Source organism: Protomyces lactucae-debilis (genome assembly GCF_002105105.1).
Source record: "Protomyces lactucae-debilis strain 12-1054 chromosome Unknown BCR37scaffold_9, whole genome shotgun sequence".
NCBI lineage: Eukaryota > Fungi > Ascomycota > Taphrinomycetes > Taphrinales > Protomycetaceae > Protomyces > Protomyces lactucae-debilis.
In genome coordinates, this window is record NW_024468001.1 from 225634 (window position 1) to 249141 (window position 23508).

A 23508-nucleotide genomic window follows, 5' to 3' on the forward strand; every position below is an offset into this window, starting at 1 on the left:
CTTTGTGGACCCAAGTGCCGTCCGTGCAGGCAGTCCGTGAGCCAGGCAAGGAGTCGAGCACATCGAGTGAGGATGCAGTCAAGATGGTCGACTGCCGCTTGATGTGTGTGAAGAGATGAACGGTGATGCCAACAACCTGGATGCCCTCCGGCAAACTCTTTGAGCTGACTTCTTCCTCCAGGAGATGTGAAGGAAAGTCAAACAAGCCAGCTAGCAAGCCAGTCTGTTTACGTTCGAGGTAGACCTGGTCGCCTTTTCTGACAACAACGACAAGTGCATGCTCGAGTCTTTGTTGCTTCTTGGCAATCTTGAGGGGGTAGTGCGTTTCAATAAAATCGCGTCCAGCAGGCAACGCAATGGCTTCCTGTGGGCAAATTGGACAAGGCTCAGGAAGATCCTCAATCTCAAGCTCGAGCACAGCTGCTTTGCGCTTCTTGAAGAATGGCGAAGCCTGCTTGAGCTGCGTGTATTGTCGATACGCTCGGCATTCTTCCCGTACTGGACAAGACGCACAGGTCGGCTTGACGGGGGTACACACCGTTGCACCCAACTCCATGAGTGCTTGATTGAAAGTACCGGGCTGATTGCCTGCCTGTTCAACAAGCAACGCTGATTGCTGCCAGATGAGCTTGCTGCCTGCTGACTTAGGAGTCTTGGTGTCTCCGCGGATTGCAAGGAATCGGGAGAGCACGCGTTGTACGTTGCCGTCGACAATAGGAGCCGAGAGGCCACATGCAATTGAGAGGACTGCGCCTGCGGTGTAAGGGCCAACGCCGGCGACGTGCTTGACCCACGTAGCCACATCATTGGGGAAGGGCAACGTTTCAGCAACGTAGGTAGCCTGCAAGTACGCACAAGCTTCTTGCAACCGTTTAGCGCGCGAGTAGTAGCCTAGCCCTGCCCATAGCTTGAGGACATCTGCTTCAGGCGCCTCAGCAACATCAGCGATAGTTGGAAACCGTAGCATCCACCGCTGGAAGTATTCAATGACCGTGGCAACTTGTGTCTGCTGCAACATGGTCTCTGATACGAGACAGAGATAAACACGCTGGACATGCTCCGTGTACGGAGCAGTGCCAAAGGGAACAGCGGGCACGCGCCAAGGCAGGACGCGTGCTTCTTTGAGGTACCAAGCTTGCAGGGCCGTGGAGATGGTGGATGCTTCTTCTGCGGATAGATCATGGAGCGAGCTTGGATGAGGAGAGCGCGACATGGACAGACTGCATGGAGATCAAGGCAGTAGCACTGTAGCAGATGTTGAGTAGTAGTAGTCCACTGAGTCTGAATGTATTTCTGTCTTTCTCCTTGGCGCCAAAAGAGCAAAACTTGGACTGCAGCCAAGGACTCCCTCTACTCTACAAGACCCGACGCATTACTCTTCTACCTCAACAGAAGCATGGAATACGCCAATGTAGCACGCGACGCACTCGCATCGCTCCCTCAGAACCTCAGCTCAATCCGCTCGAGCGACCGATTCGCCAACCTGCGGCCCATCAGCGAGTTCCTCGACTTCAGGCGCATTAGCAAGCCTCAGGGCTTTGGTGAGGTTCAGTCGCGCATCTCCTACAACTTAGGACGCTACTCGAGCAACTACTCTGTCATTTTTGCCCTCCTGGCCATCTATGCGCTCATCACGAACCCGCTGCTCCTCTTTGTTATTGCTCTGGCTGTGGGCGGTATGCTGGGTATTGGCAAGCTTGCTGGTGAGAACCTGACGGTTGGTCCTATCAGCTTGACTACGAGCCAGCTGTATACGACGCTCGTGTGTATTTGTGTGCCGCTTGGCTTTATTGCGAGCCCAGTCAGCACCGTGTTTTGGCTGCTTGGCGCAAATGGCTTCATCATCCTTGGTCATGCTGCCCTCATGGAGCCTCCTGGTAAGCTACCCTCTTGTCATGAAGTCAATGCTAACATTGAACAAGTTGAATCACAATTTGAAGAAGTCCAGCAGGCAGTCTAAGTACTGTACTTTAGGCAAGGACACATCCTGGACTGGCTACCTATAGAAATTACACTCACCCACTACACCATACCTGGACTAATGAAAGAAATTCTTCCTCCATCGCTGCTGATTCGCTATTTCTGCATCCTCCTACAGCTGACTGAGCTGCTAGCTGCCATTCGGACAGTAGACGCTTGCTTGGGACTTCCATTTCCGCTTCTTCCCTCTGTCCATCCTCACTCAAGCGTCTGGATACTCCCGCACTCGTTCGAATGCTACCAACGGTGCGGCTGTGTCTGTTCCCACAACAAGGGGACATCCCAACGCACAGTATCTTTCAGTGACACGCCGTTTTATCATGCTACCTTCTATTCTAAGCATGAAGCACCGGGCCTCTTCGGTCCGACATCACATGCTGTCCCCTGAGCTCTTCTTTCTCCGCTGCAATTTGCAATCCAAGCTGCTGCGCTCAACTAATCCTCAAACAATGCAATTTCCCGTTGAATGACGCTTCGCTCTTGTCTGGGCCCTTCGTCGACAGACTCGACGCATAATGCACTGGACACCGCCTTTTTCCAAGCGCAAGGTGACCTACCTCAGCAATGAGCGGGATCATGGCGACGTTGGCATGTTCACAGCCTCTGACGATCAACAGTCAGGGGTCCCCAATCAGGAGAGAAGCTGATGGAAGTAGACCTGCGTGAGGGCCCTATAAAGGGGTCGTCGAGGATGGTCTGCTCGCCTGTACCTCATCCAACACATACACACAAGCTGTACCCATTCACAAGCTAAGAAAAAGAAACATCCTCGGGTCATGCACATCTCTGCTCTCCTCTACTGCTTCTACGCTGCTGCCGTGTTGGCCCAGGCACCTCCAGCACCATCGGCCGGTACTGGTATGCCTGGTCCTGCTCCTCCTGCCTCACCCACGCCCGACAACTCTGGCAACAATCCACCGCCATCAACAGCCGATCCACCTACGCCAGGGACACCAGACACACCCACGGCTCCTCCAGCCTCGCCAGCTAATGGAGGTCCTGCTGCTCCTGTTACCGTCAACGGCAAGTCACCCATCCCAGAACCTCCTTCACCACCTGCTGGTCTTGCTGCACCACCTGGCGCACCACCTGCTGGTGCTTCTTCTCTCCCACCGGATCTCATGACGCCTGCTTCGACGGGTCTTCCAGCAGCACCGACCGGTACAGGTTTGGCAAGCAGTGTCTTGGGTGACAATACAACGACCTCGTCTGATTATGGTACCGACTCGGGAATAGGACTTGGTTCGACTACGGGCACGAGTACACCGCCTACAGGAACGCCTGCGTTGGAAGGTGGTTCGAGTGGTGCTGTGAGTGGCCACTCCTTCTTGTTGTCGTCGATGCTGGCGGTTGTCTTTGCTGCTGCTACTGCGCTTCTGATCTAGGCTTGCAGCCGTTCGATGACTCTTGTTCCCCGATGACATTGACGACCTGGCATGTCTCTATCAACCTCCCCTCACAGCATCTGTTATGAGCCCTTTGTTGGACATTAGACTTGCAGCATAGACTAGTAATGAACAGAAAACCACGCTACAAAGTATGAACATCAGAATGAGAGAGTCGCAATGCTTAAAGTCATGCCCAGTTGACCATTTATTTTAGGCGTTGATACTTTGGTTGACTATAGCTCACCCCTCGCTGCACCTGCCGCTCTTGCAAAGGCCTGTCTATCGCCTGTCGTCAATTTTGGTTCCCCGAGCATGGTCCGTTCAAGTACGCGATCGACACGTCCCTCGATATAGTACCAGAAGCGCGCGACCATGAGTTTTGCATGACTCGGCATGGATGTGTAGATGGCAAAACAGAGCAACACCATGAGTAACGTGAGGGTTGCATTGATGATGAGTTGTTCAGCAGGGGTAAGCATGTAGAGTCCGAAATTGACATCGTACTGGTACTTGATGCGTTGGAGGTAGCTGGGTGGTTTTGGCTTGATGATGGCTGGCTGGAAGTGTTGGGTGTCGTCGTCTTGGAGTGTGGAGGGTGTCCGTATGGATGCGCTACTCATGGACATGGCTCCCTCCCTTGCCTCTTGCCTGTGTAGCTGCTGTAGCCCTGCTATAGTGTAGCTGTAGCTGTAGTGTAGCTGTTGCTTGCTGAGTTGTCGTCACTTTCGCTGCTTCACCCTCGAACAACCTCAACCAGCAGGAAGCAGCAGGGAGCAGTACTGGTGACAGAGTAGAGAGCCATGTACAACGGGTACGGAGGCCAGCAGGGCTATTCAGGTGCAGGTGGGTATGGACAGCAACAGCAGCAGCAGCCTATGCAACAACAGCGTACAGGTTTCCAACCTACGTCAAGCTTCGGACAGCAGCAATTTGGTATGCAAGGCCAAGCAGGACAGCAGCAGCAACAGCTAGGAGGACAGTCAATGCCCTATGGACAAGCTACACAGGGATCAGGCTTTCAGCCGCAGCAAGGTGGATTTCAACCACAGCAGACTGGCTATCAACCGAGTCCTGCTGGGTTCGGCGGTATGGCAGGTCAAGCGATGGTACAGCAGAGGACAGGCTATCAAGCGCCGCCTCAGCAGCAGCAGTTGCAACAGCAGCAAACTGGATATATGCCATATGGACAGCAAGCGCAGCAACAACCACCTATGCAGCAGCAAGGCTATGGTATGCAAATGAATCAGACTGGTTTTGCTGGCTTTGACAACAACTTTGCCTCCCAGCCGCTCTTCAATCCTGTAACGCAGCAGCAGCAGCAACAGCCTCAACAGCAGCAACAAGCTCAACAAGCTGCACCAAAGTTGAAGCAGCAAAAGACGGGCGCCAATATTCCCAGCCAGCGTCTTTCTTTTGTCTCTGCCGCTGAACAGCAGAAGTTTGAAGACTTGTTCGCTAAGGCGGTGCCGTTCAATAAGACTGCGCTCGAGGGAGAAGAAGCCAAGAAGATCTTTCAAAAGAGTGGGCTTGGCGCTAGTCAGTTGTCACGTATTTGGGCCTTGTCAGATACAACGCGTTCTGGTCAATTGCTGTTTCCAGAATTTGTGCTGGCCATGCATCTCATCAATAAAGCGCTCAAGGGCGGACCATTACCGAGCAAGGTTGATGATACAACGAGCAACGAAGTATCGAGCATGGTGGACTACATTGCTTTCAGCGCTCCGGATATCGCTCCACCCACGCCTGCACGACCTGCCAACAGTAATGGACAATTCCAACCAATTGCCAATGCGCCCAACTTTGAGAGCAACACGGCACTCCTTGGCTCAATTCAACCTCAGCCGTCTCTCTTTCAAGCACAAGCAACTGGATTTCAGCCTCAGCAGACTGGCTATCAGCAGCAAGGTGGCTTTCAGCCTCAACAAACTGGCTTCCAGCCTCAACAGACTGGTTACCAGGTTGGGCACGGGTTACAACCCGGTCTGACGGGTATGCAACAGCCCGGCTTGACGGGCATGGCACCACTCATGTCACAACAAACAGGACCTGGTGTCTTTGCCGCTCAGTATGGCATGCAACCCTTGACAAGTCAGCCAACAGGTCGACCTGGAGAATGGGGATTTGTGAATGCACCAGCGCAGGGATTACCAGGGATGCAAGCGCTAGGTATGCAAATGATGCCTGGTGCACAAGGTCAAATGTTTCAACCTCAACAAATGCAGCAGCAACAGGCTGAAGTCCCATGGGCCATCACGAAGCAGGAAAAGGCCATGTTTGATACGATTCACAAGGCTTGGGATAAGAAGAAGCAAGGGTTCGTTGAAGGTCCAGTTGCGATTGAGATTTTTGGACAGTCTGGATTACCTCGCAGTGACCTCGAGCTTATCTGGGCATTGGCTGATGCGGATGACAAGGGGAAACTCAATGCGGATGAGTTTGCCGTTGCCTTGCACTTGATTTATCGCAAGCTGAATGGCTACGAGATTCCCATGCAACTTCCACCAGAGCTCGTGCCGCCTTCGACGCGCAACTTTGGCGAGTCCATCAATCAAGTCAAGAGCATGCTGCAACAAGACGCGAGCTCCAGGAATGGACCGACCAGTTTCATGAAGAACAGGTCGTTTAAGGAGATTGCGCGTGATTATGCAAAAGATGGAACAGTATATAAGCACGACGACTCGGATGTCGGCTACGTCTCTTCTGCACGTAGACGCGCTGCAAAGCCTGTTCCAGAGCAACCCCGTTCAGATGATTTCTCATCTTCATCGAGTATCGCTGATCTCAAGAAGCGCATTAAGGAGAAGCAAGTCATGCTCGATGCGATTGACGCGCGGGATGATGCACAACAAGGTCAACGCGATGAAACAGATATTAAGGCAAGACAGGAGGCCGACAGTCTCAAGCGCGAAGTTCGCAAAGTACAAGCAAAACTCGATGCGCATGCACATGCTCACCTCTTGTCGCAAGATGATGCGCGTGAAAAATTGGTATTGCAAGGACAACTTCGGCAGTTGGTGGATCAACTCCCTAGTATTGCCTCTCAGGTACGCATTGCCGAGCGTCGGATCCAGGAATTGCATATGGAAATTTTTACTGCTCAGGATAGGAAGCAGAATCCCGGTGGTGCGACACTCAAGGGAACAGGACCCGGCGGCGTTGTGACGGAGGCGGATCGTAGAAAGGCCAAGACAAAAGCTATGATGGAGGCAAGAATGGCTGCTCTGACCGGTAAACCTGCGCCCAAGACTCTTGGTGATGATGACTTTGAAGCCGCTCAAGCAAGGCAAGCTACAAAACAAGCTGAACTTGCCAAGACGCGCGAATCGAACGAGCAAATGATTAAGGATATTGAAGAGAGTGCGGATCAGCTCAGGCAGGATATCGCTGCTGCATTGGGATCAGCACAGGCGAGTAGTGCTGGTGAGCATGAACGTCGGCGTTGGCAAGATGCTGTTGGCGTTGAACCAGAGGTGCGTGATTTCATACGCGAGCTGTGGTCTGCGAGACCTGCTGCGTCGACATCAAGTGCTTCCGTCAGTGCGCCACGTGCTGAGGCTAGACCTGCTGTTGCAGTAGAGCAAAAGGCCGCAGTTGTTGAGGATCGTGCTGCGTATCTTAAGCAGCAAGCTGAGCAGCGTATGGCGGAACGTCTTGCAAAACTTGGTATTCGGCCTACTAAGAAGACGCGTGAGCCACAAGCATTGTCGAACAATGAAGAGGCTCCTCCAGCACAGACACCCGCAGATCAGCAAGCAGTCAAGCAGGTGTTGCAGGAAGAGAAAGACAAGCAACATGCAGAGATCCAAAGAGTCGAAGCACAAGCGAAGCGTGCCGAGCAGGAAGTCAAGGAGGCTGAACAGAAGCAGCAAGCTGAAATAAAGCGTGTCAAGACTGCTCAAGCAGCTGGAGAATTGGCTCAGCAGGATGCAGCAAAGCAAGCAAAGGCAGCAGCCAAGCCAGTCGACTCGCGACAAGCCAAATTGGAAAAGTTGCGCAGCGAGCGTGCTGCAAGAATCGCCGAAGAAGAGCGACTCGAGCGTGAATTGATGGATGCATCCTCGTCTGATGATGAAGCACCTTTGCAAGTGCAAACGCAAGAGAAGCCTGCTCAAGCGGAAGCGGTCGCTCCTCCCGCACCGAGCCACAACCCTTTCCACAAGCTTCAGGCATCCACCCCAGCACAGGAGACGAGTACAGAAACAAATCCATTCCACAAGATGGGGCAGCAGGCAAAGGTTCCTGAAGCAGCGCCCATCGTTGCGCCTGTGGCTGTCGCGCGGCCTCCCGTACAAGCTCCTCCCAGACGAGTCAATGCGCCGCGTGCGAGGCCTCAGAAGAATGATGACTGGGACAGCGATTCTGGTGGTGATGAGGATAGCTCCTCTGACGAGGAAGGTCCATCTCCGGCAGACTTGGCAGCCCGATTGTTCTCCGGTGGTATGCAACCGCAACGCACAGGTGGCGCTGCGACTCCACTGGGTGCGCAACGAACTGGACCTGCTGCTACGCCCTTGGGTATGCAGCGCACGGGCGCTACGTCCACACCACGTGAGGATTCTTGCATGATCGAGACGAAGACTAACTGTGCAGCTGTTGCAAAAGCCCCTGCACCACCTCTTGCACCGCCAGCTCCTCCCGCAGCGCCGCCTGTTCCACAGGGCATGCCGCCTATTCCATCAGCTCCAGCTGGATTACCTCCACGTAAGACTTCATTCAATTTCTACCCATTGCTAATACCCTAGCACCGCCACCAGCGCCGCCTATGGGAATGCCGGGGATGCCACCTCGTAAGTCCTTCGAGTATCGATCAGGAAGAGTGCTGACAATAGCTGCCCCGCCACCTGCACCGCCCGCGCCGCCCATGGGAATGCCCGGTCTACCACCTCGTATGTGCTTGAGTCAGACTGAGAAGACCTTGCTAACTGTAGCTCCTCCACCGATGATGGGTGGGCTGCCTCCTCCCCCTACGCCTGTTGCGTCTATGCCATCTGCTGGTCCTCAAGACCGCAGTGCGCTGCTACAAGGGATTCAAGCAGGCAAAGCTCTGCGAAAGACCAAGACGGTTGAGAAGGGAACGGAGGTTGGAGGACGCGTCCTGTAGACCTTGCTTGCTTCTCTTTCTGTAGTGTACAAGTACAAGTAGAGTCTTAGTAGACCATCCAGTAACTTCCCTTCCATCTGATCTTGCTGGCGCGTCAAAGGGAAGAACAGCGCGACAAACGCAGACTCAAGCTTGGACTCGCCAAGGGAATGCAACAGACTGATACTGCATTGGAGTAGACAGGCAACGCCATGCTCATCCTATTGGCCCTGTCGTACATCGGCGGCACGGTCGGATTCATACTCGTCACCCTCAGTATCGCCTCTGGCCTCTACTATGTCTCTGAGTTTGTTGAAGAACACGCCCGCTTCTCAAAGCTGGTCATTGAGCGCCTCATCCTGCTCGTGGTCGCCTTCATCCTCTTGCTGATGCTGGTCGATGGTCTTTCTCCGGTGCTTGGCGTGCTTACACTTCTGGCGCATGGCATTTACTGGCGCAACCTCAAGGACTTCCCTGTCATCCACATGCAAAGTGTCTGGTTCATTGGCGCCATTTGCAGTGTCCTTGCAACGCACTTCCTATGGTTCAGGGAGTTTGGCAGACTACAGCGGGAATCAGCACTTCTGGCACAATCTGCCTATGGACGGCCAGGCGGATCAAGTAGTGGGTATGGCTATGGCAGCACGGGGCAACAAGTCCCGGGACAAGTGACATTCGGACAAGTCTCGAGCTTCTTTGGCATTTGCGTCTGGCTTGTCCCCTTTTCACTCTTTGTGTCTCTATCGGCGGGCGAAAATACATTACCGCTTAGTACGCCCTCACGCGCTTCGTCGCCGTCACTCGGTGGTATTGATGCAGCGGATGGCAAACTGGCAGGCACGCAGCGAGGAGGCGGCCGCCAACGTGCAGGTGGACTCGTGAAGCAAGTGTACAAGCGATGCGGCGAGGTGCTTCAACCAGTCTTGCAGTCTCTGGGCATCACAAAGGAGGAAGATGAGTATACTCGGCGGACAGGACATTTTGCATAGAGATCACTCTTTATTCTTGTACGATACGTTTAATTGCTCAGTGGAAATGCTGAATGGCCTAAGCTGCCGTAGGTGCAGCTGTCTCTGTCTCCGTCGACTCTGTTGCGGTCGATGCTGCATCCCGAGAAGCGGATGACTGCTCCGTCCACTTGTAGCCACGAATGGTCGATAGGCCGCCCGTGTGCGTGACATTCGCCGGCCAGCTCGTCGCATGGTCAGCATCCGTAGGTTCTAGCCACTTGATGACAACAGGTAGCCTTTCGCCTGCCTCCCTCAGCGTAAATGTATCAATCGCTGCTGCAAGGTCCGCGACACTCGTGGCAATATGCTCATTCTCCTCCCTCAACCGTCTCTTTCGCGGCACATTGACAAATCTCGCTTTTTGATTACTCTCGACAGTCCCTTCACTCGCCAAGACCGAGGGGACGCGCTCATTTGCTCGCCAGCGGCGATAATCGAGGAGTCTGTTATAGACTTGATTCATCGTCCGTGATTCCGGCACAGCGCGAATCTTCTTCTTCTTTTCTGGGACAGGCTCATTTGTCTCTCGCGCAAACTCTACTTTGCAGAGCGGAACCCAATGGTCCCTGCGGAGAGCTGGCGGATGCAGCTTTCTGTTTGGTGGTAGTTGCGCAAGGGTGAGCTTGTTGGTGAGTGCCTTTTGCGGTGACTGCAGCACTTGCTTTGTGATGATGTGGCTGTATAGATAGAGGTTCTTGGAGTCCGTGAAGCCAGAGCGTACCATACTGGCTCTTTTTACAGCACACTCGCTCGATGCAGTTTCCCGTCGTCTTCATCCATGTCAAGCGCAAGAAACATGTCGTCTATTACGCAGTCACAACTAAAGACCAACGGAAAATGCCCAACAATGCTACATGATATGTTTTAGGATTCAGACTTTATCACTTGTCTTCTCCCTCAGATGCTGATACGTCCGTTGCGAACGTGAATGCTCCCGCTCCTTTTGATACGCATACCCAATGGTGCCTCCTGTGATGACCAAGATGGACACCATCTGCGGCCTTTCTAACCGTTCGCCGAGAATCATAACACTCAAGATACTTTGAAGGACGCCTCGTGCACCTGTTGTGATTTGATGGGTCGTTGGTGAAGTCAGCTTCAGCTGGACAAGAGCCAGGATGGCAGCGAAAAAGGTCAAGATGCCACACACCGAGGCCTTGAGCATGAATGAGCGAAGGCCTGCCGTTTCCCCGTTTGTCATGGCAGAGATGACAAGATGATCCGTATACTCTGTGCCGAGCAGAATCATGGGTAACGTAGCAGCTACAGCTGCCATGTTTGTCACGTAGAGCAAATCATACAAGGAGTAGTCATCCAATGTGCTCTTTGTGACAGTCAGATCGAGTGCTGCAAAGAAGGAGGAGAGTACGCCCACTGCAAGGCCATAATGTCCGCCAATATCTTGTATCTCTGTATGTTCAGAGACTGTGCCAAAGTAGAAGCCAAGACAAATAACGGCAATGGGAAGGAGACTTGTCCTGGTTGGCGGCGTCAAGAAGAGTGCTGACAGTCCAACTGCAAAGGGCAATACCAGCCCACGAACGAGGTTAAAGACTGTTCCATCGACTGCTTCTACGCAGTAACTTCTTGAAATGGCACTGAGCAGTTTCGATAGGATCAGCCAACGTAAATTTCTGAACGTTGATATGTGATGGTTGAGCGTTCGTAGCTGGAAGTAGCCCATGTAATGGCCACCCAGTATCATGAGCATCGTCATGAACGACTCTATCAGTAAGAGTAAGAGTGGTGCAGGCAATGACAGCAGAGCAGATTTGTTGAGCAGTGCTTGTAGAAGGAAAAGCACAGTTTGTATACTTAAAAGCGTGATGAGTGAGCTTCGTGTGGCCGCCTCGCCCCGCAGGAGGCTGAGCATACTAAAAGGAGCTTCAAGTCGCGTCTTGAAGCCAGTGCTTGAATGGATAGTGCTACAAGGCCAGTTTGGCAGTGCTGTGTTCGCTAAAGAGTGTGCGTCGTCGCGTCTGAAATGCGTCGCGTTTCAAGTTTTCAACTGAAGGCATGCATGAACTCGGAAGAATGGTTGCTTTGAATGCTAGGAACGTATGATGCAAATGCTATAGTCTGCTGGCCTGAAATCATCGCTACAAAGGACTCATATCTGCACGCTCATGATGCCGAAGCGACTGCATGTCATGGATTGACTCCCGTAAAGAAGCAGCCACAGCTTCCCCTACCTGCTTTGCAGTCTCTGCCGATCCGCCCTCAAAGAGAGTCCGCTGTTCTGCTTGCGAGGCTTTGATGAGCACATGAAGATCCTTCAGCTTCTCGAAATCGCTGTCTAGAGATGTTCCTGCAGTGCCCGTAACGACGGGAAAGCTGGACGTCCCAGCCTCACTGCTGTGAGTCTTGACCCAGTCCGCCTGGTCGCCGCCTCGAGATCCAGCAAGAGGCACAAACTTGGGAATCAGATGAGCTTCGGTGTTGAGAATGACCTTGTCGAGCGAGACCTGTCCCTCGTCTTGTGCTTGAGCGAAAATGAGGTAGAGATACTTGAGCGTCTCTGCCAACCAGAAAGATTCCATGTTATCGCGCAACTCTGGCGGATTGGCCATGACGTTGTTGGCACTTGTATAACCAAGACCTTCTCCAGCATGAAGGTACGCCTCAAACGATAAAAAGATGCGCCAGGCCCAATCTCTGTACTGCTCATTCCTTGTGATACGCCACATGATGAATAACGATTCAACCGTCTCTGGTCTCATCAAGTTATGCCGATCCTGATCATTGATGCGGATATCCTCACAATTGCTCGACGTGCTTGCATCTTCACCCTCTCTGATGAAATATGCAATTTCTGGCGCAAGACCGGTTGTCGTGCAGTTGTACATGGCATAGCACGACTTTGTCAGCTCCTCAGCAAGCTTCATATCCTCTTCTTGTGTCTTGCCAAACCAATCTTTTCGCTTTGCTTCCGCTAGTGGTAGGCCCGTGGTCGCGCCCAGGGCAAGCGTTCCTGGAAGGAAACACACAAGATGATCCATCTTTGGCGAAACAGGTCCACCAACACCTTCATTCAGCTCTCCAATGAACGTAAGACCATTGGATGAGGAATGTCCGACAAGAATATCCTTGATGCTCTGCACTGTTTCCTCATAGGCATGTTTGTAGACTTTGTCATCTGAGAGCAGCCACTGCTTCGCCAGGTATTCGTAGTACGAGTCACCACGACTGCCAAGCCTGATCTGAAGACCTTGGAAGTGTCCAGATGCGGGTTGCACAAAGATCGGTACGAGTCCAGCAGCAACTTTATTCTGTCTGATTCGCTCCATGACACGTTCACTAGCAATGCCGTATTCGGGGTTGCCGGACAAGAAGCTGAGATACTTCATTTCGAGTTGTAGCGTTGTCACTTCAGCTGTACTGGAAGCACCGCCATCATCGTGACTTCTGACGGGCTCGCCGGTTTTGAGGTTCACGGAGGCCGTTGGGATGCCACTTTCCGTCTTGTACGCGCCAAGCAGTCGATCTCCAAGATCAATTGCTTGAGTGAGATAGAGCTGATCGCCAGTCAGATGAAATGCAGACAGCAATCCACCCAGCATGCGAATTGTCGTTTCAAAGACATTGACTTCTGCATCAATGTCGAAGGAGTGTTGCTCGATCCACTTTCTTGCCTGAGGCACATATTCAGTCAGACCCATCAGCAGCATTGTATCCAGACTGTCGATGATGATCCAGCCCATGCCGCCAGGGACCATATCCTTGTGCTTCTTCGAGATGGGCTTGTATTCGTCATGACCGAATCCATGGTCAACATAGGCTTGCCAACTCTCCACAAACGCTGCCTTGACACGATTCTGCTTCTCTAGTAACACAGGGTCCGTTACATGTACAAAGATGGGTTCTTTGGGTGCAGGCCATAACAAACCACGATACCAAAGGACAAGGCCCGCCAAAAACAACAAACCAAACCATATTTTGCGCTTGGTGTACTTTCTGCGCCGAGGTACACCACCATAGAAGGGCCGCTCTTTGTCTGCATACCAACTGCGTGGTTTACTGTCCCTGCGTGCGCGATACGTATGTGGGATACCTGCCATGGAGAAGGACATGGTGTCTAGCTGCAATTGGCTCTCGTCACTGCTACTGCTGCTGCTCCATATATCTGATCGAGTGTCTACAGTATCTGTTTGTCGCCGTCTGCAAGCCCCTGTCTCTGCGCTTGCAGTTGGCTGATCCTCCAGCGCGTGTCACGGTCACGGTGAATGTTGGGCTGAGGTATCTTCCAACGCGCTTTTGAAGTTCATGATCAAGAGTCTGCTGCTGCTACAACTCGCGCAACACATCCACCACACATGCTCCGGTGATGCGCTCCCATAAAAGCGCATGCAAGGACGCAATCAAAGCGCTCCATGTCCTCTGCTGTGCACTCACGCTATATATCTATCTGCTCGAGTAATTGCTTGCTATTCAGTTTAATCGCTATCGATGTGAGGGCTAACTCCATTTTTCGCAGTCTGTCGATGCTTCGTGCACTGATTCGGCATGGTGTGCATGTACAAATGCTCTGGCAAGACTGGGATCTACACCCAGGTAAACGTCTGGTTGTCTTGATTCTAGGCAGCAATGGTTTGTTGCTGCTCTGGCACCTGATGTCGACGCTGCCTCTACCAGGTGCGTATCAGAATGGCTACTTGCACGGCGGCCTCTTTATTGACTTTGTCGGTCAGGGTAAGAAGTCAACTTCATGTCGCATGTCACTTGACTGACAGAGCAGTTCCTGGCAGCAAAGGCAGACTCATGCTGCTAGATCTCGTTTACTTCCTAACGCAAGTCACCCTTATTGACCTCAAGACACTGGAAGGACAAACACAAACACTCGAGGGCGAGGAGGAAGGATTACTGGAGGCCCATGAGTCGCGGCTTGTCTATAGAATAGGAACCGGTCTACGCGAGGCCTGGCAAAAGGAGGACGATGTCGAGGAGCAGGTTATCGATGAAGAACAAGGGGAGCAAGAGGCCTCCACCCACGAGCCTGCTGCTGCTGCTGCTGCTGCCGCCGCCCGCGTTTCAATCTCGTCGCCGTAGAAAAATGGAAAAAGATGAAAAAAGACGACCAAGCACAAAATAGACACACACAAAAGGGCACAGCAATGTCGCGCCCAGAGTATGCTTCCTCCCTCTCATCTGTCGTTGCAGGGATACTGACACACACAGGCATATTGCGCCGCCAGAGTTCTTCTATAATGGCACAGAAGCGCAAAAATATACCGACAATTCGCGCATACAGGCGATCCAAGCAGAGATGGCTATCCGCGCCATCGACCTGCTAGAGCTACCAGAGGGCCAACCAAGCTTTATTCTAGATATCGGCTGTGGAAGTGGTTTGTCTGGCGAAATCTTGGAGCAAGAGGGACATTACTGGGTCGGTATGGATATTGCTCCTAGCATGCTTCAAGTCGCCCTGAATCGCGATACTGAGGGAGACTTGCTCTTAGCTGATATTGGTCAAGGAGTACCTTTCAGGGCCGGTAGCTTTGACGGTGCCATCTCCGTGTCCGTCCTACAGTGGCTCTGCAATGCTGATACTGCAACGGCGAATCCACAAGCTAGACTACAGCACTTCTTCACATCTCTTTATGCGTCTCTAAAAAGAGGCGCCAAGGCAGTCTTCCAGTTCTACCCGGAATCAGAACGTTCACTCAACATGATTACGAGTAGTGCAACAAAATGTGGATTTGGTGGCGGTGTGATTGTCGACCACCCAGACTCCAAGAAGGCAAAAAAGTACTACCTCTGCTTGCAAGTAGGTGGTGGTACATTGACCTTACCCGATGCAGAGATCGATCCTGCGGATCTACGCAAGAAGAAGATCAAAAATCGCAAAAAGGACATGACCCACAAGGAGGCGATTCTCAAGAAGAAGGAGCTCTACCGGAAACGAGGCAAAGCTGGTGTACCCCTTGACAGTAAGTTCACCGGACGCAAGCGTCGCATCAAGTTTTAGTACACTCCAAGCATGGCATATCCAGCATTTTTTCATAGCAGTAGCGTTTTCACTTCCTCCCAACTGGATGTCATGTAAAGACCATGCTCGCGCTCGACCATATCTGATAATGGCTTGAATTTGAGACCAATGCGTCGACAAGTCTTGGTAAGGCTCTCGTTGCCACCAAAAAGGATACCAATATCTGCATCCACTAACGTTAGCAGACACACAGAAGTGGGGAGATACTCACATAGTGCTGGCAGGTCTGTATTGCTGTCTCCAATATAGACAAGAAGGTCATGTCCTTTCCTCCGGTACTCTTGCATCCAGCGTTGCTTGTCGATACCTGTTCGGAAGGCTAGAGGCGCACTTTTGCTCACCTTACCAGTGCAGCGCCCATCGGGACCAAAGTCAAGCTCATTAGCAGCAATCTGCCAGCCGTCACGTCGACAGACGGCAGGCAACGCAGATGCAATGAAGTGTTTTGACCAGTGAACACTGAGGATATGACACGGTCCTGCCGCATCAGCAAATGCTTCGAAACCTTGACGAATGGTTGCATTCTGAGCTGCCTTGGCCACGTCTGCCTTCGTTACGCCACGAAAGACGCCTTTACTCTCTATGCGAGCGATACTTTGCTGTTCAATCACTTCCAAGTCTCCAAGGAATTGAAGTTGCTTCTCTAGCGTATCTCTTGTCCCATACTTGGCTTGCCAGCTCTCCTCGAAACTGTGGAGATCATCTAGATAGAGCCTCGTGAACTCAGGCCAGCTATCTGCGGCTACAGGAGAGCAACTTGCAAGCAATGAGAGCGTATCAGATGCAGTAATTGTTTCGTCCCAGTCAATGACGAAGACCGCGGTTCTAGGTTTTGTGTGCTCTTGAGGTGTAGGTTCAGTAGATTGGTGAAACCGTTGTTCTAGCAGCCTTTGGGTAGATTCTACAGAGCTCTGAGGCTCGTAGTGTGTCTCTTTCGGCATTGCTAGCTATCCCCCAATACTTGAAAGCACAAGTGGTCAAGGGTCGTTGGCAGCTCGAGCTCGATTAAGCCTTATTGAGACAGCATATTTCGGACAAGGTCAGACAGCATTCTATTATTGGACTACACAGTCGCCATTAGTGCCATAGATGACCTTATCCACGTCCTTCTTCACCTTCATCCAATCTGCTCGACGTTCAGCAAATTCATACACATCCTCAGGCCTCAGAACACCACCAAACCGCACCATATCAGAAACGAGCTGCCCAACAGCTTTCCCTTCCTGCCCCGAGACAATATACAAATTGCCAAGCTCCTTGAGCGAAGAAAAGTAAGGCACAATGGAAGATTGCTTGAGACTGGCAATGTAGTTGTAGTAGTAGTTGAGGTCAGAGATGAGTTTGAGGCCACCTTCCACGGTAATGCTTTGACGCTTGAGGTGCTTACACAACGACCCAAAGAAGCGGACACCGACTTCTTGAAAGAAGACGTCAAGGGTCGCTTTATCCGTGCTGCCACGGAGTAGTTCAGTGTGGGTCGAGAGGCACGCCACGACTTGACGCGCCGTGTCGGTTTCCTGCAAGTCGAGGTGATCATCTTGGCCAAGGACGAGCCAGGGCTTGAAGTCTGTTGGCTTCTGTGTCGTGATGAGGAGATATTCGACTTGCTCCATGAGTACATCGATGCCACGATTCAAGCCATCTGCCACATTCTTATCAATCATCTCCTCAAACTTCTTCTTACCCTTGACTGCAGGCGACAAGAAATCAGTCTTATCAACGATTCCGGCTAATTCTTGATTGTAGAAAACATCAATCATTTGTTGAATCAAATCACCAACATGCACCAGCTCGAGAAAGTCAACGAGCGGTTGGACTTGTGCCACTTGCTTATTCCGCCGAGGATCGTAACTTTTGAGCGCTTGTAGCGCCAGCTCAAAACCATTCGCAATATGCCGCACACCAAGCGCATCGAGGACTGCATTGAACATGGCTTCGCTCTGTTCGCGCGCCTCCTGACCAAGTCGCCCGGCAAATGGAACAAAGGTACGACTGCGATCAATCGCTTCCTTGCCAGCATGAATGAGTGAGAGAGCCACTTCCAAGCTGAGAAGACGTTTGATTCGTGCAAGCCCAGAGTTCATAATGGCAGCCCGCGCTGCGAGTTCCGTCGTAGGCAAGCTTTGTGTTGCTGCGAGGTTATTCTCCTCTGCAATGAGACCTGCTGGTTGATTCGCGTCGGGTGTAACGCTCTGTCGAAAAGGAATCGCACTACCGACGACATTGACAGGCATGAGAATGACTTGTGTAAAGGACTGCAAAAAGTTCTTCTTGGCTGCTTCACGATTGATATTGGAAAGCAGCAAGGATTCCGTCTTTTGCGACTCATCCGTGATTTGTCGATCCCAATTACTGACTTCGTGATCTGCTTTTGAACGAAGCTCACGCAGTTCTTCCTCAAGATACCAAGAGACGTGTTCCTCGAAGATAGCCTGTAGCTGCGGTAGCAAGTTGAGGCCAAGCTCACTCACGAGGCGGTGAGCATGTTGGTATGCTCCTGGAACGGCCGCCAAATACGCTTCTGTGCTTTGTTGTTGAGCATAATCAATCAGATTCTTGATGTATACTGCAAGCACTTCCCGCAAGACGCGCTCACACAGAATGTGCCAAGTCTGACCACGCGGAAACACTAGTGCAATCACCTCTTTCTGCGAAAGTAGTTCCACCCCGAGCGATGTTGTGAGGCGTTGCATGGGCGTGAGGTTGATGTTACCGGCTGCATCAAAGCACTCGAATGCATTGGGTAAGCTTGACGAGAGCAAGACATTCTTGCTGCAAAAGAGACGGATGCATTTGCCGCCTCCGTTGAGTAGGGTGCAGACTTGCGCGTACCGTTGCATGGAGGCTTCGTTGCGATGGTCGTAGCTGATTTCAAACTCTCGCAAGGCAGCCGTCTCGAACAGATCAATAGTCGCTTGCAGTTGCACATTACGTGCCTGTGAATCATGAACAGGATGCGCTGCTCCAAAGGCAGAGAGTTGTCTCAGCATGCGTGCCTGATCCTCGGGATCTTTATAAGAGGTGAACAACTTGGATGTGGCTGGATTCGCCGCAGCAACAAGATCAAGATAGTAAGGCGCAAGCAGCTTATAGATGCGTCTAAATTCAGGACGCGCTCTGCCACGGACTGGGCGCGCCTCGGGTAGCGCATACAACGGATCATCGCGATTTGTGTTCTGCACGATCGAAGTCTCTGATTGTTTCCGTTGCCGCCGTGCTACCTCTTCCTCCAGATTCCTCCGAGCAGCTGCGTCCGACCAGACGCCTATAGCTCTGAGCTTTGCGATCCAGCGCTGCTCATCGTAGACAATGTCGCGCCAGAGGAGGGAGACTTGTGCTGCGCGAAGTAGGTCTGGGACAGGGAGGTGGTCGAAGCTGGCTGCGACGATGTCGGCAGGGAGGTCTCTGGCCATGCATATGCTACGTGGCCGCCTCGTCTCGAGAGTCCAGTGAGTGATGCCAAGCAAGTCCTGGTGAGTGTCGTTGCTGCTGCGCCTTTCGCCTTTCTTGGCTTTCCCTCCATCTGCCAACTACAACAAGCACTACTTCAAGTCTACTTATACTCAGAGCTAGCGCATCCTCCAGACGACGCGTCCTCTCCTTGGATGCACGTCAGGGCATGGCTCCTACTGTCTGCCATCGCGGCGACAGCAGCAGCATCATCAGAAAACGCGCAAGTCGTCGCACCAACAGGCATGAAGCATCATTGCGAGGCTATCCATAGCTCGCCCGACCGATGCAAGTATGCGCGCAAGTACTGCAGCCCCAACGCAGCTGGCATGGTGGATTATATATCTTGGTACTATTGTGATATGGCAGAAACACCCGCTCTGGGCTTTGGTATCCTTGCAGCATGGACAGCCATGCTCTTCAGTACTATCGGTATCGCCTCGAGCGATTTCTTTTGTCCAAACCTTGCAACCATTGCCAATAACTTGGGCATGAGCCAGAGTGTCGCGGGCGTGACCTTTCTCGCCTTTGGCAATGGTAGCCCCGATGTCTTTTCAACATTCGCCGCTTTTAAGGCGCATAGCGGCAGTCTAGCAATTGGCGAATTGCTCGGCGCCGCTGCTTTCATCACGAGTGTCGTGGCAGGGGCCATGGCCATCATCTCTCCCTTCAAAGTTTCTCGGCGGAGCTTTTTGCGCGACGCAGGTTTCTTCCTTGTGGCAGTCATGATGACGATGGTGCTTCTCGCGGATGGCAGACTGCGGCTCTGGGAATCAGTCCTCATGATTGTGTTTTATGTTTTATATGTTGCCTATGTGCTCCTTGGTACATGGATTCACGGTACCCAGACAAAGGCGAAGGTGAACGACTCGCGTATCCGAGGCCAATACGCACCAGCGGGCGAAGAGCCCAGACCAGATATTGACAGCGACGATGATGAAGCTGCGTTGCTGGAAAATGATATCAATGCTCTGGAACGAGGCAATGAAAGTGACGAAGACAATGCCTTGGTGGAGAGCTACATTGACATCAACACAAGCATGAGCATCACCGGCAAACCTTACAATTCGGCAAAGAACTCTGTGCGACCTTCACTGCTCGGTGCACTCGAGTTTCGATCACTCATGTCGTCTGATGATGGCATCAGTCCAACACTTCCCTCAAAAAGACGGAGAACACGCGCAGGAAGTACAGTTTTGCAACCTAGACAACGAACATTCAGCAGCAATACTATATCGGGTAATCAATCCCTCTCGCCAAGCATCATCGACGATGCTTGGGCAAAAGGCGGTGGCGAAGGCAGAATATCGCTGCCCGGACGGACGCCCTCGCGGTGTTCGAGCCGATCAGATCAGGAAACACCTTTTGAGGAGATTGCGTCCTCATCACTGCGGAAACAAAATCCTATTGAATTACTGCCAAGTGCTGTTCAGTCGCCTGCAGCGCCGCCACCAGCACTGAAGATCAGCGCACCGGATGGTCACGACTTGGAGGAAAATCCATTCGCTGAAGCTTGGAAACACAGCAGCGAGGCGACCAGTATAGCGCCCTTGTCTCCAGCTCAAACGTATGAGGCCATGGGAGAAACACATCGGGGGCCACTACATGTCGACGTTCCGTGTGCAGAGACAATGACGGATTATGCACACGATCATCGTGCTCCTGGACAGGCATGGGTTCCCCGGTACTGGCCAAGCAGTGTTCTACCGCCACCCATTGAACTTCGTGGCCTACTCTTTCCCACACTCACTGGCTTTCAAACGCAATCGTGGACATCGCGCATCTTGTCAATTCTTGCGCTGCCGTCAGTTTTTGTACTGAGCATCACATTACCAGTCGTCAATCCGCCCGTTAATCAGCGCGACGCAGAACGCAGTGAAGAAGCAGCTGCAGATACGCCTGTCTCCGTTTCAAAGGACGACGCACACAGAATCACGGCGCATCGTGGCTGGAACCATTGGCTGACCTGTGTGCAATGTCTGTTAGGTCCTTTGCTGCTCTCAACAACACTTTATGTGGGTGAGAGTATGTGGATACCGTTGCTGGTGGCGGCCATTGTCGGCTTGGCCTGCTTGTCACTAACTTTGACCTTTACACGCGCAGACAAGCGGCCGCGCTACCATTCTTGGCTCTGCTTTGTTGGTTTCATCATTTCAGTGACGTGGATTTCCACTATTGCCAATGAAGTGGTGGGTACGCTACAAGCGTTTGGTACGATCCTTGGCATCAGCGATGCGATTCTTGGATTGACAGTCTTTGCCGTTGGTAATTCCCTTGGCGACTTTGTGGCCGATGTGACTGTTGCTCGTATGGGCTTCAGTCAAATGGCCATCTCTGGCGTCTTTGGAGGACCAATGCTCAACATTCTGATTGGTATTGGCATTTCCGGCATCTACATCAACCTCACCAAACATCACGTCTACAATGCGTCCATCTCACCGACTCTCATTGTGTCTGGTGCAAGTTTGTTGGTGACTTTGTTGGTATTGCTCGTTGCTGTACCACACAACAATTACATGATGACACGTGGACTCGGTGTAGCGCTCTGTTGTATCTTTTTGGTTGGTATGATCACTTCCGTTTTGGTGGAGATGTACATCTAGCATGCTATAGCGAACTCATAAACTTTGATGATAAAATATGTTGCAGGCCATCAAAACTTGAGACGTATCTTGAATGACGGCGGCATAGTCGCGTCTGTTTGCTGCTCAGACTTGCTCGCAGCGCCATACGCACCATTCACTTTCCCCAGTGCATACTGAAGTGCCCTACCCAAACGACCGGCCTCCTCTCCCCAATCCTCGCGCCAGGCAAATGCTGTCGCTTGCTGCAAATCACGCTTCACAGGGCCTGAAATCATGCTGGGATTTTGCTCAGCAGCCAATGCGCCATTTGCAGCAGCAATGGGTGTCATGAGGTTTGCAACGACATGACCGGTCGTCATACCAACGTCACCACCGCCATTGGCGCTATTGACGTGATTGTGCTGAACTTGATATTGCAGCAATGTATCAAAATCATCCAGCGGCTCAAATAGCGCCTCCATGTCATCTGCACCGAGAAAGGTACCGCCCTCGAAGTTTTGCATTGCAGCAAATTCGCGCTGGATGGCAGACTGTTTTTGTCGTTTATGCAGGTGATATTTGTGCTTGCGTCGTAGCGCATGCGACAACATCTGTTGTTGGCGTGTAGCGACTTTCTTGGCCCACTCTTCCTGTGCTGCTTGCGCTGCAGGACCCACTGCTCGATCACCATCATGCTGACTGCGTTTTTGTCGACGTTCCTCACCTCCTTCACCCTCACCCTCTGAGGATCCCATTGAGTCATACGTCTTGCGCTTCACTTTGCGTGATGAGCGACGCGTTGGCTCTGCAATGGGCTGACCATCTTCACCCAACACAACAGGCGTCCTTGGTGATGCTTTTGATCGATTGGGTCGTTTCGTGGGCGGTCGTGATGCCTTTTTGAGTTTGTCAAGGGGTGTATTTTCCAATGTCTTGAGTTTCTCTGCAGCTGGCGTTTCTTCGCCCTCAACTTTGATATCTTCACTCGCGGCTTGCTCTTCTACTGGTATCTCACCATCCTTGGCCGTTTCTTTCGAAGCGGCATCTTGCTTGCTCTGCTCAACCTTGAGCACGGCATTCTCCAGATACAGACGACGCTGTCGGACTGCAAATTCAGCATACTCGAGTTCTTCCGGTGTATCGATATTCTCGGCAGCAATTGCACCTTCGTCACACGGTACCAGCGTTGGCACCAATAAGCCAGCTTCAGGCTGACCGAATGGATTCGTGAGTGCTTCTTCTAGTGTACCGTTTGTCTCAATGTAATGATAGCATAGCCATAAAAACGCACGAGCACGAGAATCGGTGGTCAGGTCACTTTTTGAGAAGAGATGGTAGAATTCCAAATCGGAATCACTAAAGTGTTCTGCTTTGACGGAGGTTGCTTCAGGTGTTGTCATGAGGAAGATGAGGTTGATGGGGTTGGTGAGGGGCTTTGGACTTGCTGATGCTTGTAAGGCTTTGAGTGCCTCCCACGTCGGTGGTGCACGGGGACCTTCACAGGAGCCTTTCAGGAGTGACTTGAGGCGTGGTGCATCTTGAAGCAGCTTACCACCAGGTTCATACGCTTGCACACAAGGTAAGCAATTGAATGTACGCGATTGCGTGGGTGTGAAAACCAGCGTTGTGTTGATACGACCGACATTGACAAGTAATGCAGCCATGCATACTTTCAGCGTCGCTTGCTTATCAGCAATGAATTTCTCCTTGAGTGTCTTGGATAGCTTTGATGAGCTGAGCCAGTCGAGGTAGTAGAGTTCACCGAATGTCACGCGTTTCTCTGATTTGGCATTCAAGCGAAAGACGGCTTGGTCATTAGAGAAGATGCGCTCGAGCAAGGACCAGTGCGTGTCGCGTCGCAAGAGCGGTTCCGCTTCAGCTTTGCGCAGCGAGGGTGTGGTTGAGCTTGCGGGCGCCATAGCTAGCTTGAGCTATGAAGCAGTAGGACTCTAGTACGAGCAGTAGTAGTAGCAGTAGCAGTAGCAGCAGCAAGTAGATTTAGATTCAGGATTGGTAGGATGAGGTCGTCGTCGTCGTGTCGTGGGAGAGA

The 23508-nt window shown here is 52.0% G+C and overlaps 14 protein-coding genes across 14 annotated transcripts; 7 read left to right on the top strand and 7 right to left on the bottom strand.

Annotated features, from left to right (window-relative positions):
• Window positions 1-187: 187 nt before the first annotated feature.
• On the bottom strand, window positions 188-1213 carry BCR37DRAFT_330921 (DNA glycosylase; the record flags this gene model as incomplete). The annotated part of the gene is made up of 1 exon (XM_040866998.1): window positions 188-1213. A coding segment is annotated over one exon (1026 nt), but the record flags the coding sequence as incomplete, so codon positions are not given.
• Window positions 1214-1396: 183 nt separating this feature from the next.
• On the top strand, window positions 1397-1960 carry BCR37DRAFT_347411 (prenylated rab acceptor PRA1; the record flags this gene model as incomplete). The annotated part of the gene is made up of 2 exons (XM_040867765.1): window positions 1397-1877; window positions 1923-1960. 2 exons carry the CDS (start codon window positions 1397-1399, stop codon window positions 1958-1960), a joined length of 519 nt encoding a protein of 172 aa, XP_040725400.1.
• Window positions 1961-2756: 796 nt separating this feature from the next.
• On the top strand, window positions 2757-3365 carry BCR37DRAFT_392743 (uncharacterized protein; the record flags this gene model as incomplete). The annotated part of the gene is made up of 1 exon (XM_040871191.1): window positions 2757-3365. The coding sequence occupies one exon, from the start codon at window positions 2757-2759 to the stop codon at window positions 3363-3365; it is 609 nt and encodes a 202-aa protein (XP_040725401.1).
• A 233-nt stretch (window positions 3366-3598) lies between these two features.
• On the bottom strand, window positions 3599-3998 carry BCR37DRAFT_379526 (uncharacterized protein; the record flags this gene model as incomplete). The annotated part of the gene is made up of 1 exon (XM_040869279.1): window positions 3599-3998. The coding sequence occupies exon 1, from the start codon at window positions 3992-3994 to the stop codon at window positions 3602-3604; it is 393 nt and encodes a 130-aa protein (XP_040725402.1). The 5' UTR covers window positions 3995-3998.
• Window positions 3999-4108: 110 nt separating this feature from the next.
• BCR37DRAFT_379527 (uncharacterized protein) lies at window positions 4109-8541 on the top strand. Its single transcript, XM_040869280.1, has 5 exons — window positions 4109-7916; window positions 7959-8069; window positions 8111-8155; window positions 8198-8254; window positions 8297-8541. The coding sequence occupies exons 1-5, from the start codon at window positions 4169-4171 to the stop codon at window positions 8467-8469; spliced, it is 4134 nt and encodes a 1377-aa protein (XP_040725403.1). The 5' UTR covers window positions 4109-4168; the 3' UTR covers window positions 8470-8541.
• A 119-nt stretch (window positions 8542-8660) lies between these two features.
• On the top strand, window positions 8661-9437 carry BCR37DRAFT_347010 (transmembrane adaptor Erv26; the record flags this gene model as incomplete). The annotated part of the gene is made up of 1 exon (XM_040867735.1): window positions 8661-9437. One exon carries the CDS (start codon window positions 8661-8663, stop codon window positions 9435-9437), a length of 777 nt encoding a protein of 258 aa, XP_040725404.1.
• A 58-nt stretch (window positions 9438-9495) lies between these two features.
• Window positions 9496-10182, bottom strand: BCR37DRAFT_392747 (uncharacterized protein; the record flags this gene model as incomplete). The annotated part of the gene is made up of 1 exon (XM_040871192.1): window positions 9496-10182. One exon carries the CDS (start codon window positions 10180-10182, stop codon window positions 9496-9498), a length of 687 nt encoding a protein of 228 aa, XP_040725405.1.
• Window positions 10183-10329: 147 nt separating this feature from the next.
• Window positions 10330-11169, bottom strand: BCR37DRAFT_392748 (uncharacterized protein; the record flags this gene model as incomplete). The annotated part of the gene is made up of 1 exon (XM_040871193.1): window positions 10330-11169. One exon carries the CDS (start codon window positions 11167-11169, stop codon window positions 10330-10332), a length of 840 nt encoding a protein of 279 aa, XP_040725406.1.
• Window positions 11170-11483: 314 nt separating this feature from the next.
• Window positions 11484-13698, bottom strand: BCR37DRAFT_379530 (glycoside hydrolase). Its single transcript, XM_040869281.1, has one exon. It carries the CDS (start codon window positions 13526-13528, stop codon window positions 11558-11560), a length of 1971 nt encoding a protein of 656 aa, XP_040725407.1. The 5' UTR covers window positions 13529-13698; the 3' UTR covers window positions 11484-11557.
• Window positions 13699-13765: 67 nt separating this feature from the next.
• Window positions 13766-14323, top strand: BCR37DRAFT_379531 (uncharacterized protein). Its single transcript, XM_040869282.1, has 2 exons — window positions 13766-13871; window positions 13933-14323. The coding sequence occupies exons 1-2, from the start codon at window positions 13783-13785 to the stop codon at window positions 14183-14185; spliced, it is 342 nt and encodes a 113-aa protein (XP_040725408.1). The 5' UTR covers window positions 13766-13782; the 3' UTR covers window positions 14186-14323.
• A 246-nt stretch (window positions 14324-14569) lies between these two features.
• BCR37DRAFT_402637 (S-adenosyl-L-methionine-dependent methyltransferase) lies at window positions 14570-15423 on the top strand (the record flags this gene model as incomplete). The annotated part of the gene is made up of 2 exons (XM_040871924.1): window positions 14570-14583; window positions 14634-15423. The coding sequence occupies 2 exons, from the start codon at window positions 14570-14572 to the stop codon at window positions 15421-15423; spliced, it is 804 nt and encodes a 267-aa protein (XP_040725409.1).
• A 1076-nt stretch (window positions 15424-16499) lies between these two features.
• BCR37DRAFT_402638 (F-box domain-containing protein) lies at window positions 16500-18857 on the bottom strand (the record flags this gene model as incomplete). Its single annotated transcript, XM_040871925.1, has 2 exons — window positions 16500-18620; window positions 18666-18857. 2 exons carry the CDS (start codon window positions 18855-18857, stop codon window positions 16500-16502), a joined length of 2313 nt encoding a protein of 770 aa, XP_040725410.1.
• Window positions 18858-18977: 120 nt separating this feature from the next.
• BCR37DRAFT_379534 (Sodium/calcium exchanger protein-domain-containing protein) lies at window positions 18978-21557 on the top strand. The gene has a single exon (XM_040869283.1). It carries the CDS (start codon window positions 19050-19052, stop codon window positions 21495-21497), a length of 2448 nt encoding a protein of 815 aa, XP_040725411.1. The 5' UTR covers window positions 18978-19049; the 3' UTR covers window positions 21498-21557.
• BCR37DRAFT_398518 (uncharacterized protein) lies at window positions 21548-23436 on the bottom strand (the record flags this gene model as incomplete). The annotated part of the gene is made up of 1 exon (XM_040871755.1): window positions 21548-23436. Exon 1 carries the CDS (start codon window positions 23375-23377, stop codon window positions 21548-21550), a length of 1830 nt encoding a protein of 609 aa, XP_040725412.1. The 5' UTR covers window positions 23378-23436.
• Between the last annotated feature and the right edge of the window lie 72 nt (window positions 23437-23508).

Coding starts and splice junctions, on each gene's coding strand:
- BCR37DRAFT_379527 (XM_040869280.1), top strand. CDS start 4,169: ATGTACAACGGGTACGGAGGCCAGCAGGGCTATTCAGGTGCAGGTGGG. Junction 7,917..7,958: donor GGGCGCTACGTCCACACCAC/GTGAGGATTCTT, acceptor CTAACTGTGCAG/CTGTTGCAAAAGCCCCTGCA. Junction 8,255..8,296: donor AATGCCCGGTCTACCACCTC/GTATGTGCTTGA, acceptor TGCTAACTGTAG/CTCCTCCACCGATGATGGGT.
- BCR37DRAFT_379530 (XM_040869281.1), bottom strand. CDS start 13,528: ATGTCCTTCTCCATGGCAGGTATCCCACATACGTATCGCGCACGCAGG.
- BCR37DRAFT_379534 (XM_040869283.1), top strand. CDS start 19,050: ATGCACGTCAGGGCATGGCTCCTACTGTCTGCCATCGCGGCGACAGCA.
- BCR37DRAFT_379531 (XM_040869282.1), top strand. CDS start 13,783: ATGCGCTCCCATAAAAGCGCATGCAAGGACGCAATCAAAGCGCTCCAT. Junction 13,872..13,932: donor CTATATATCTATCTGCTCGA/GTAATTGCTTGC, acceptor CATTTTTCGCAG/TCTGTCGATGCTTCGTGCAC.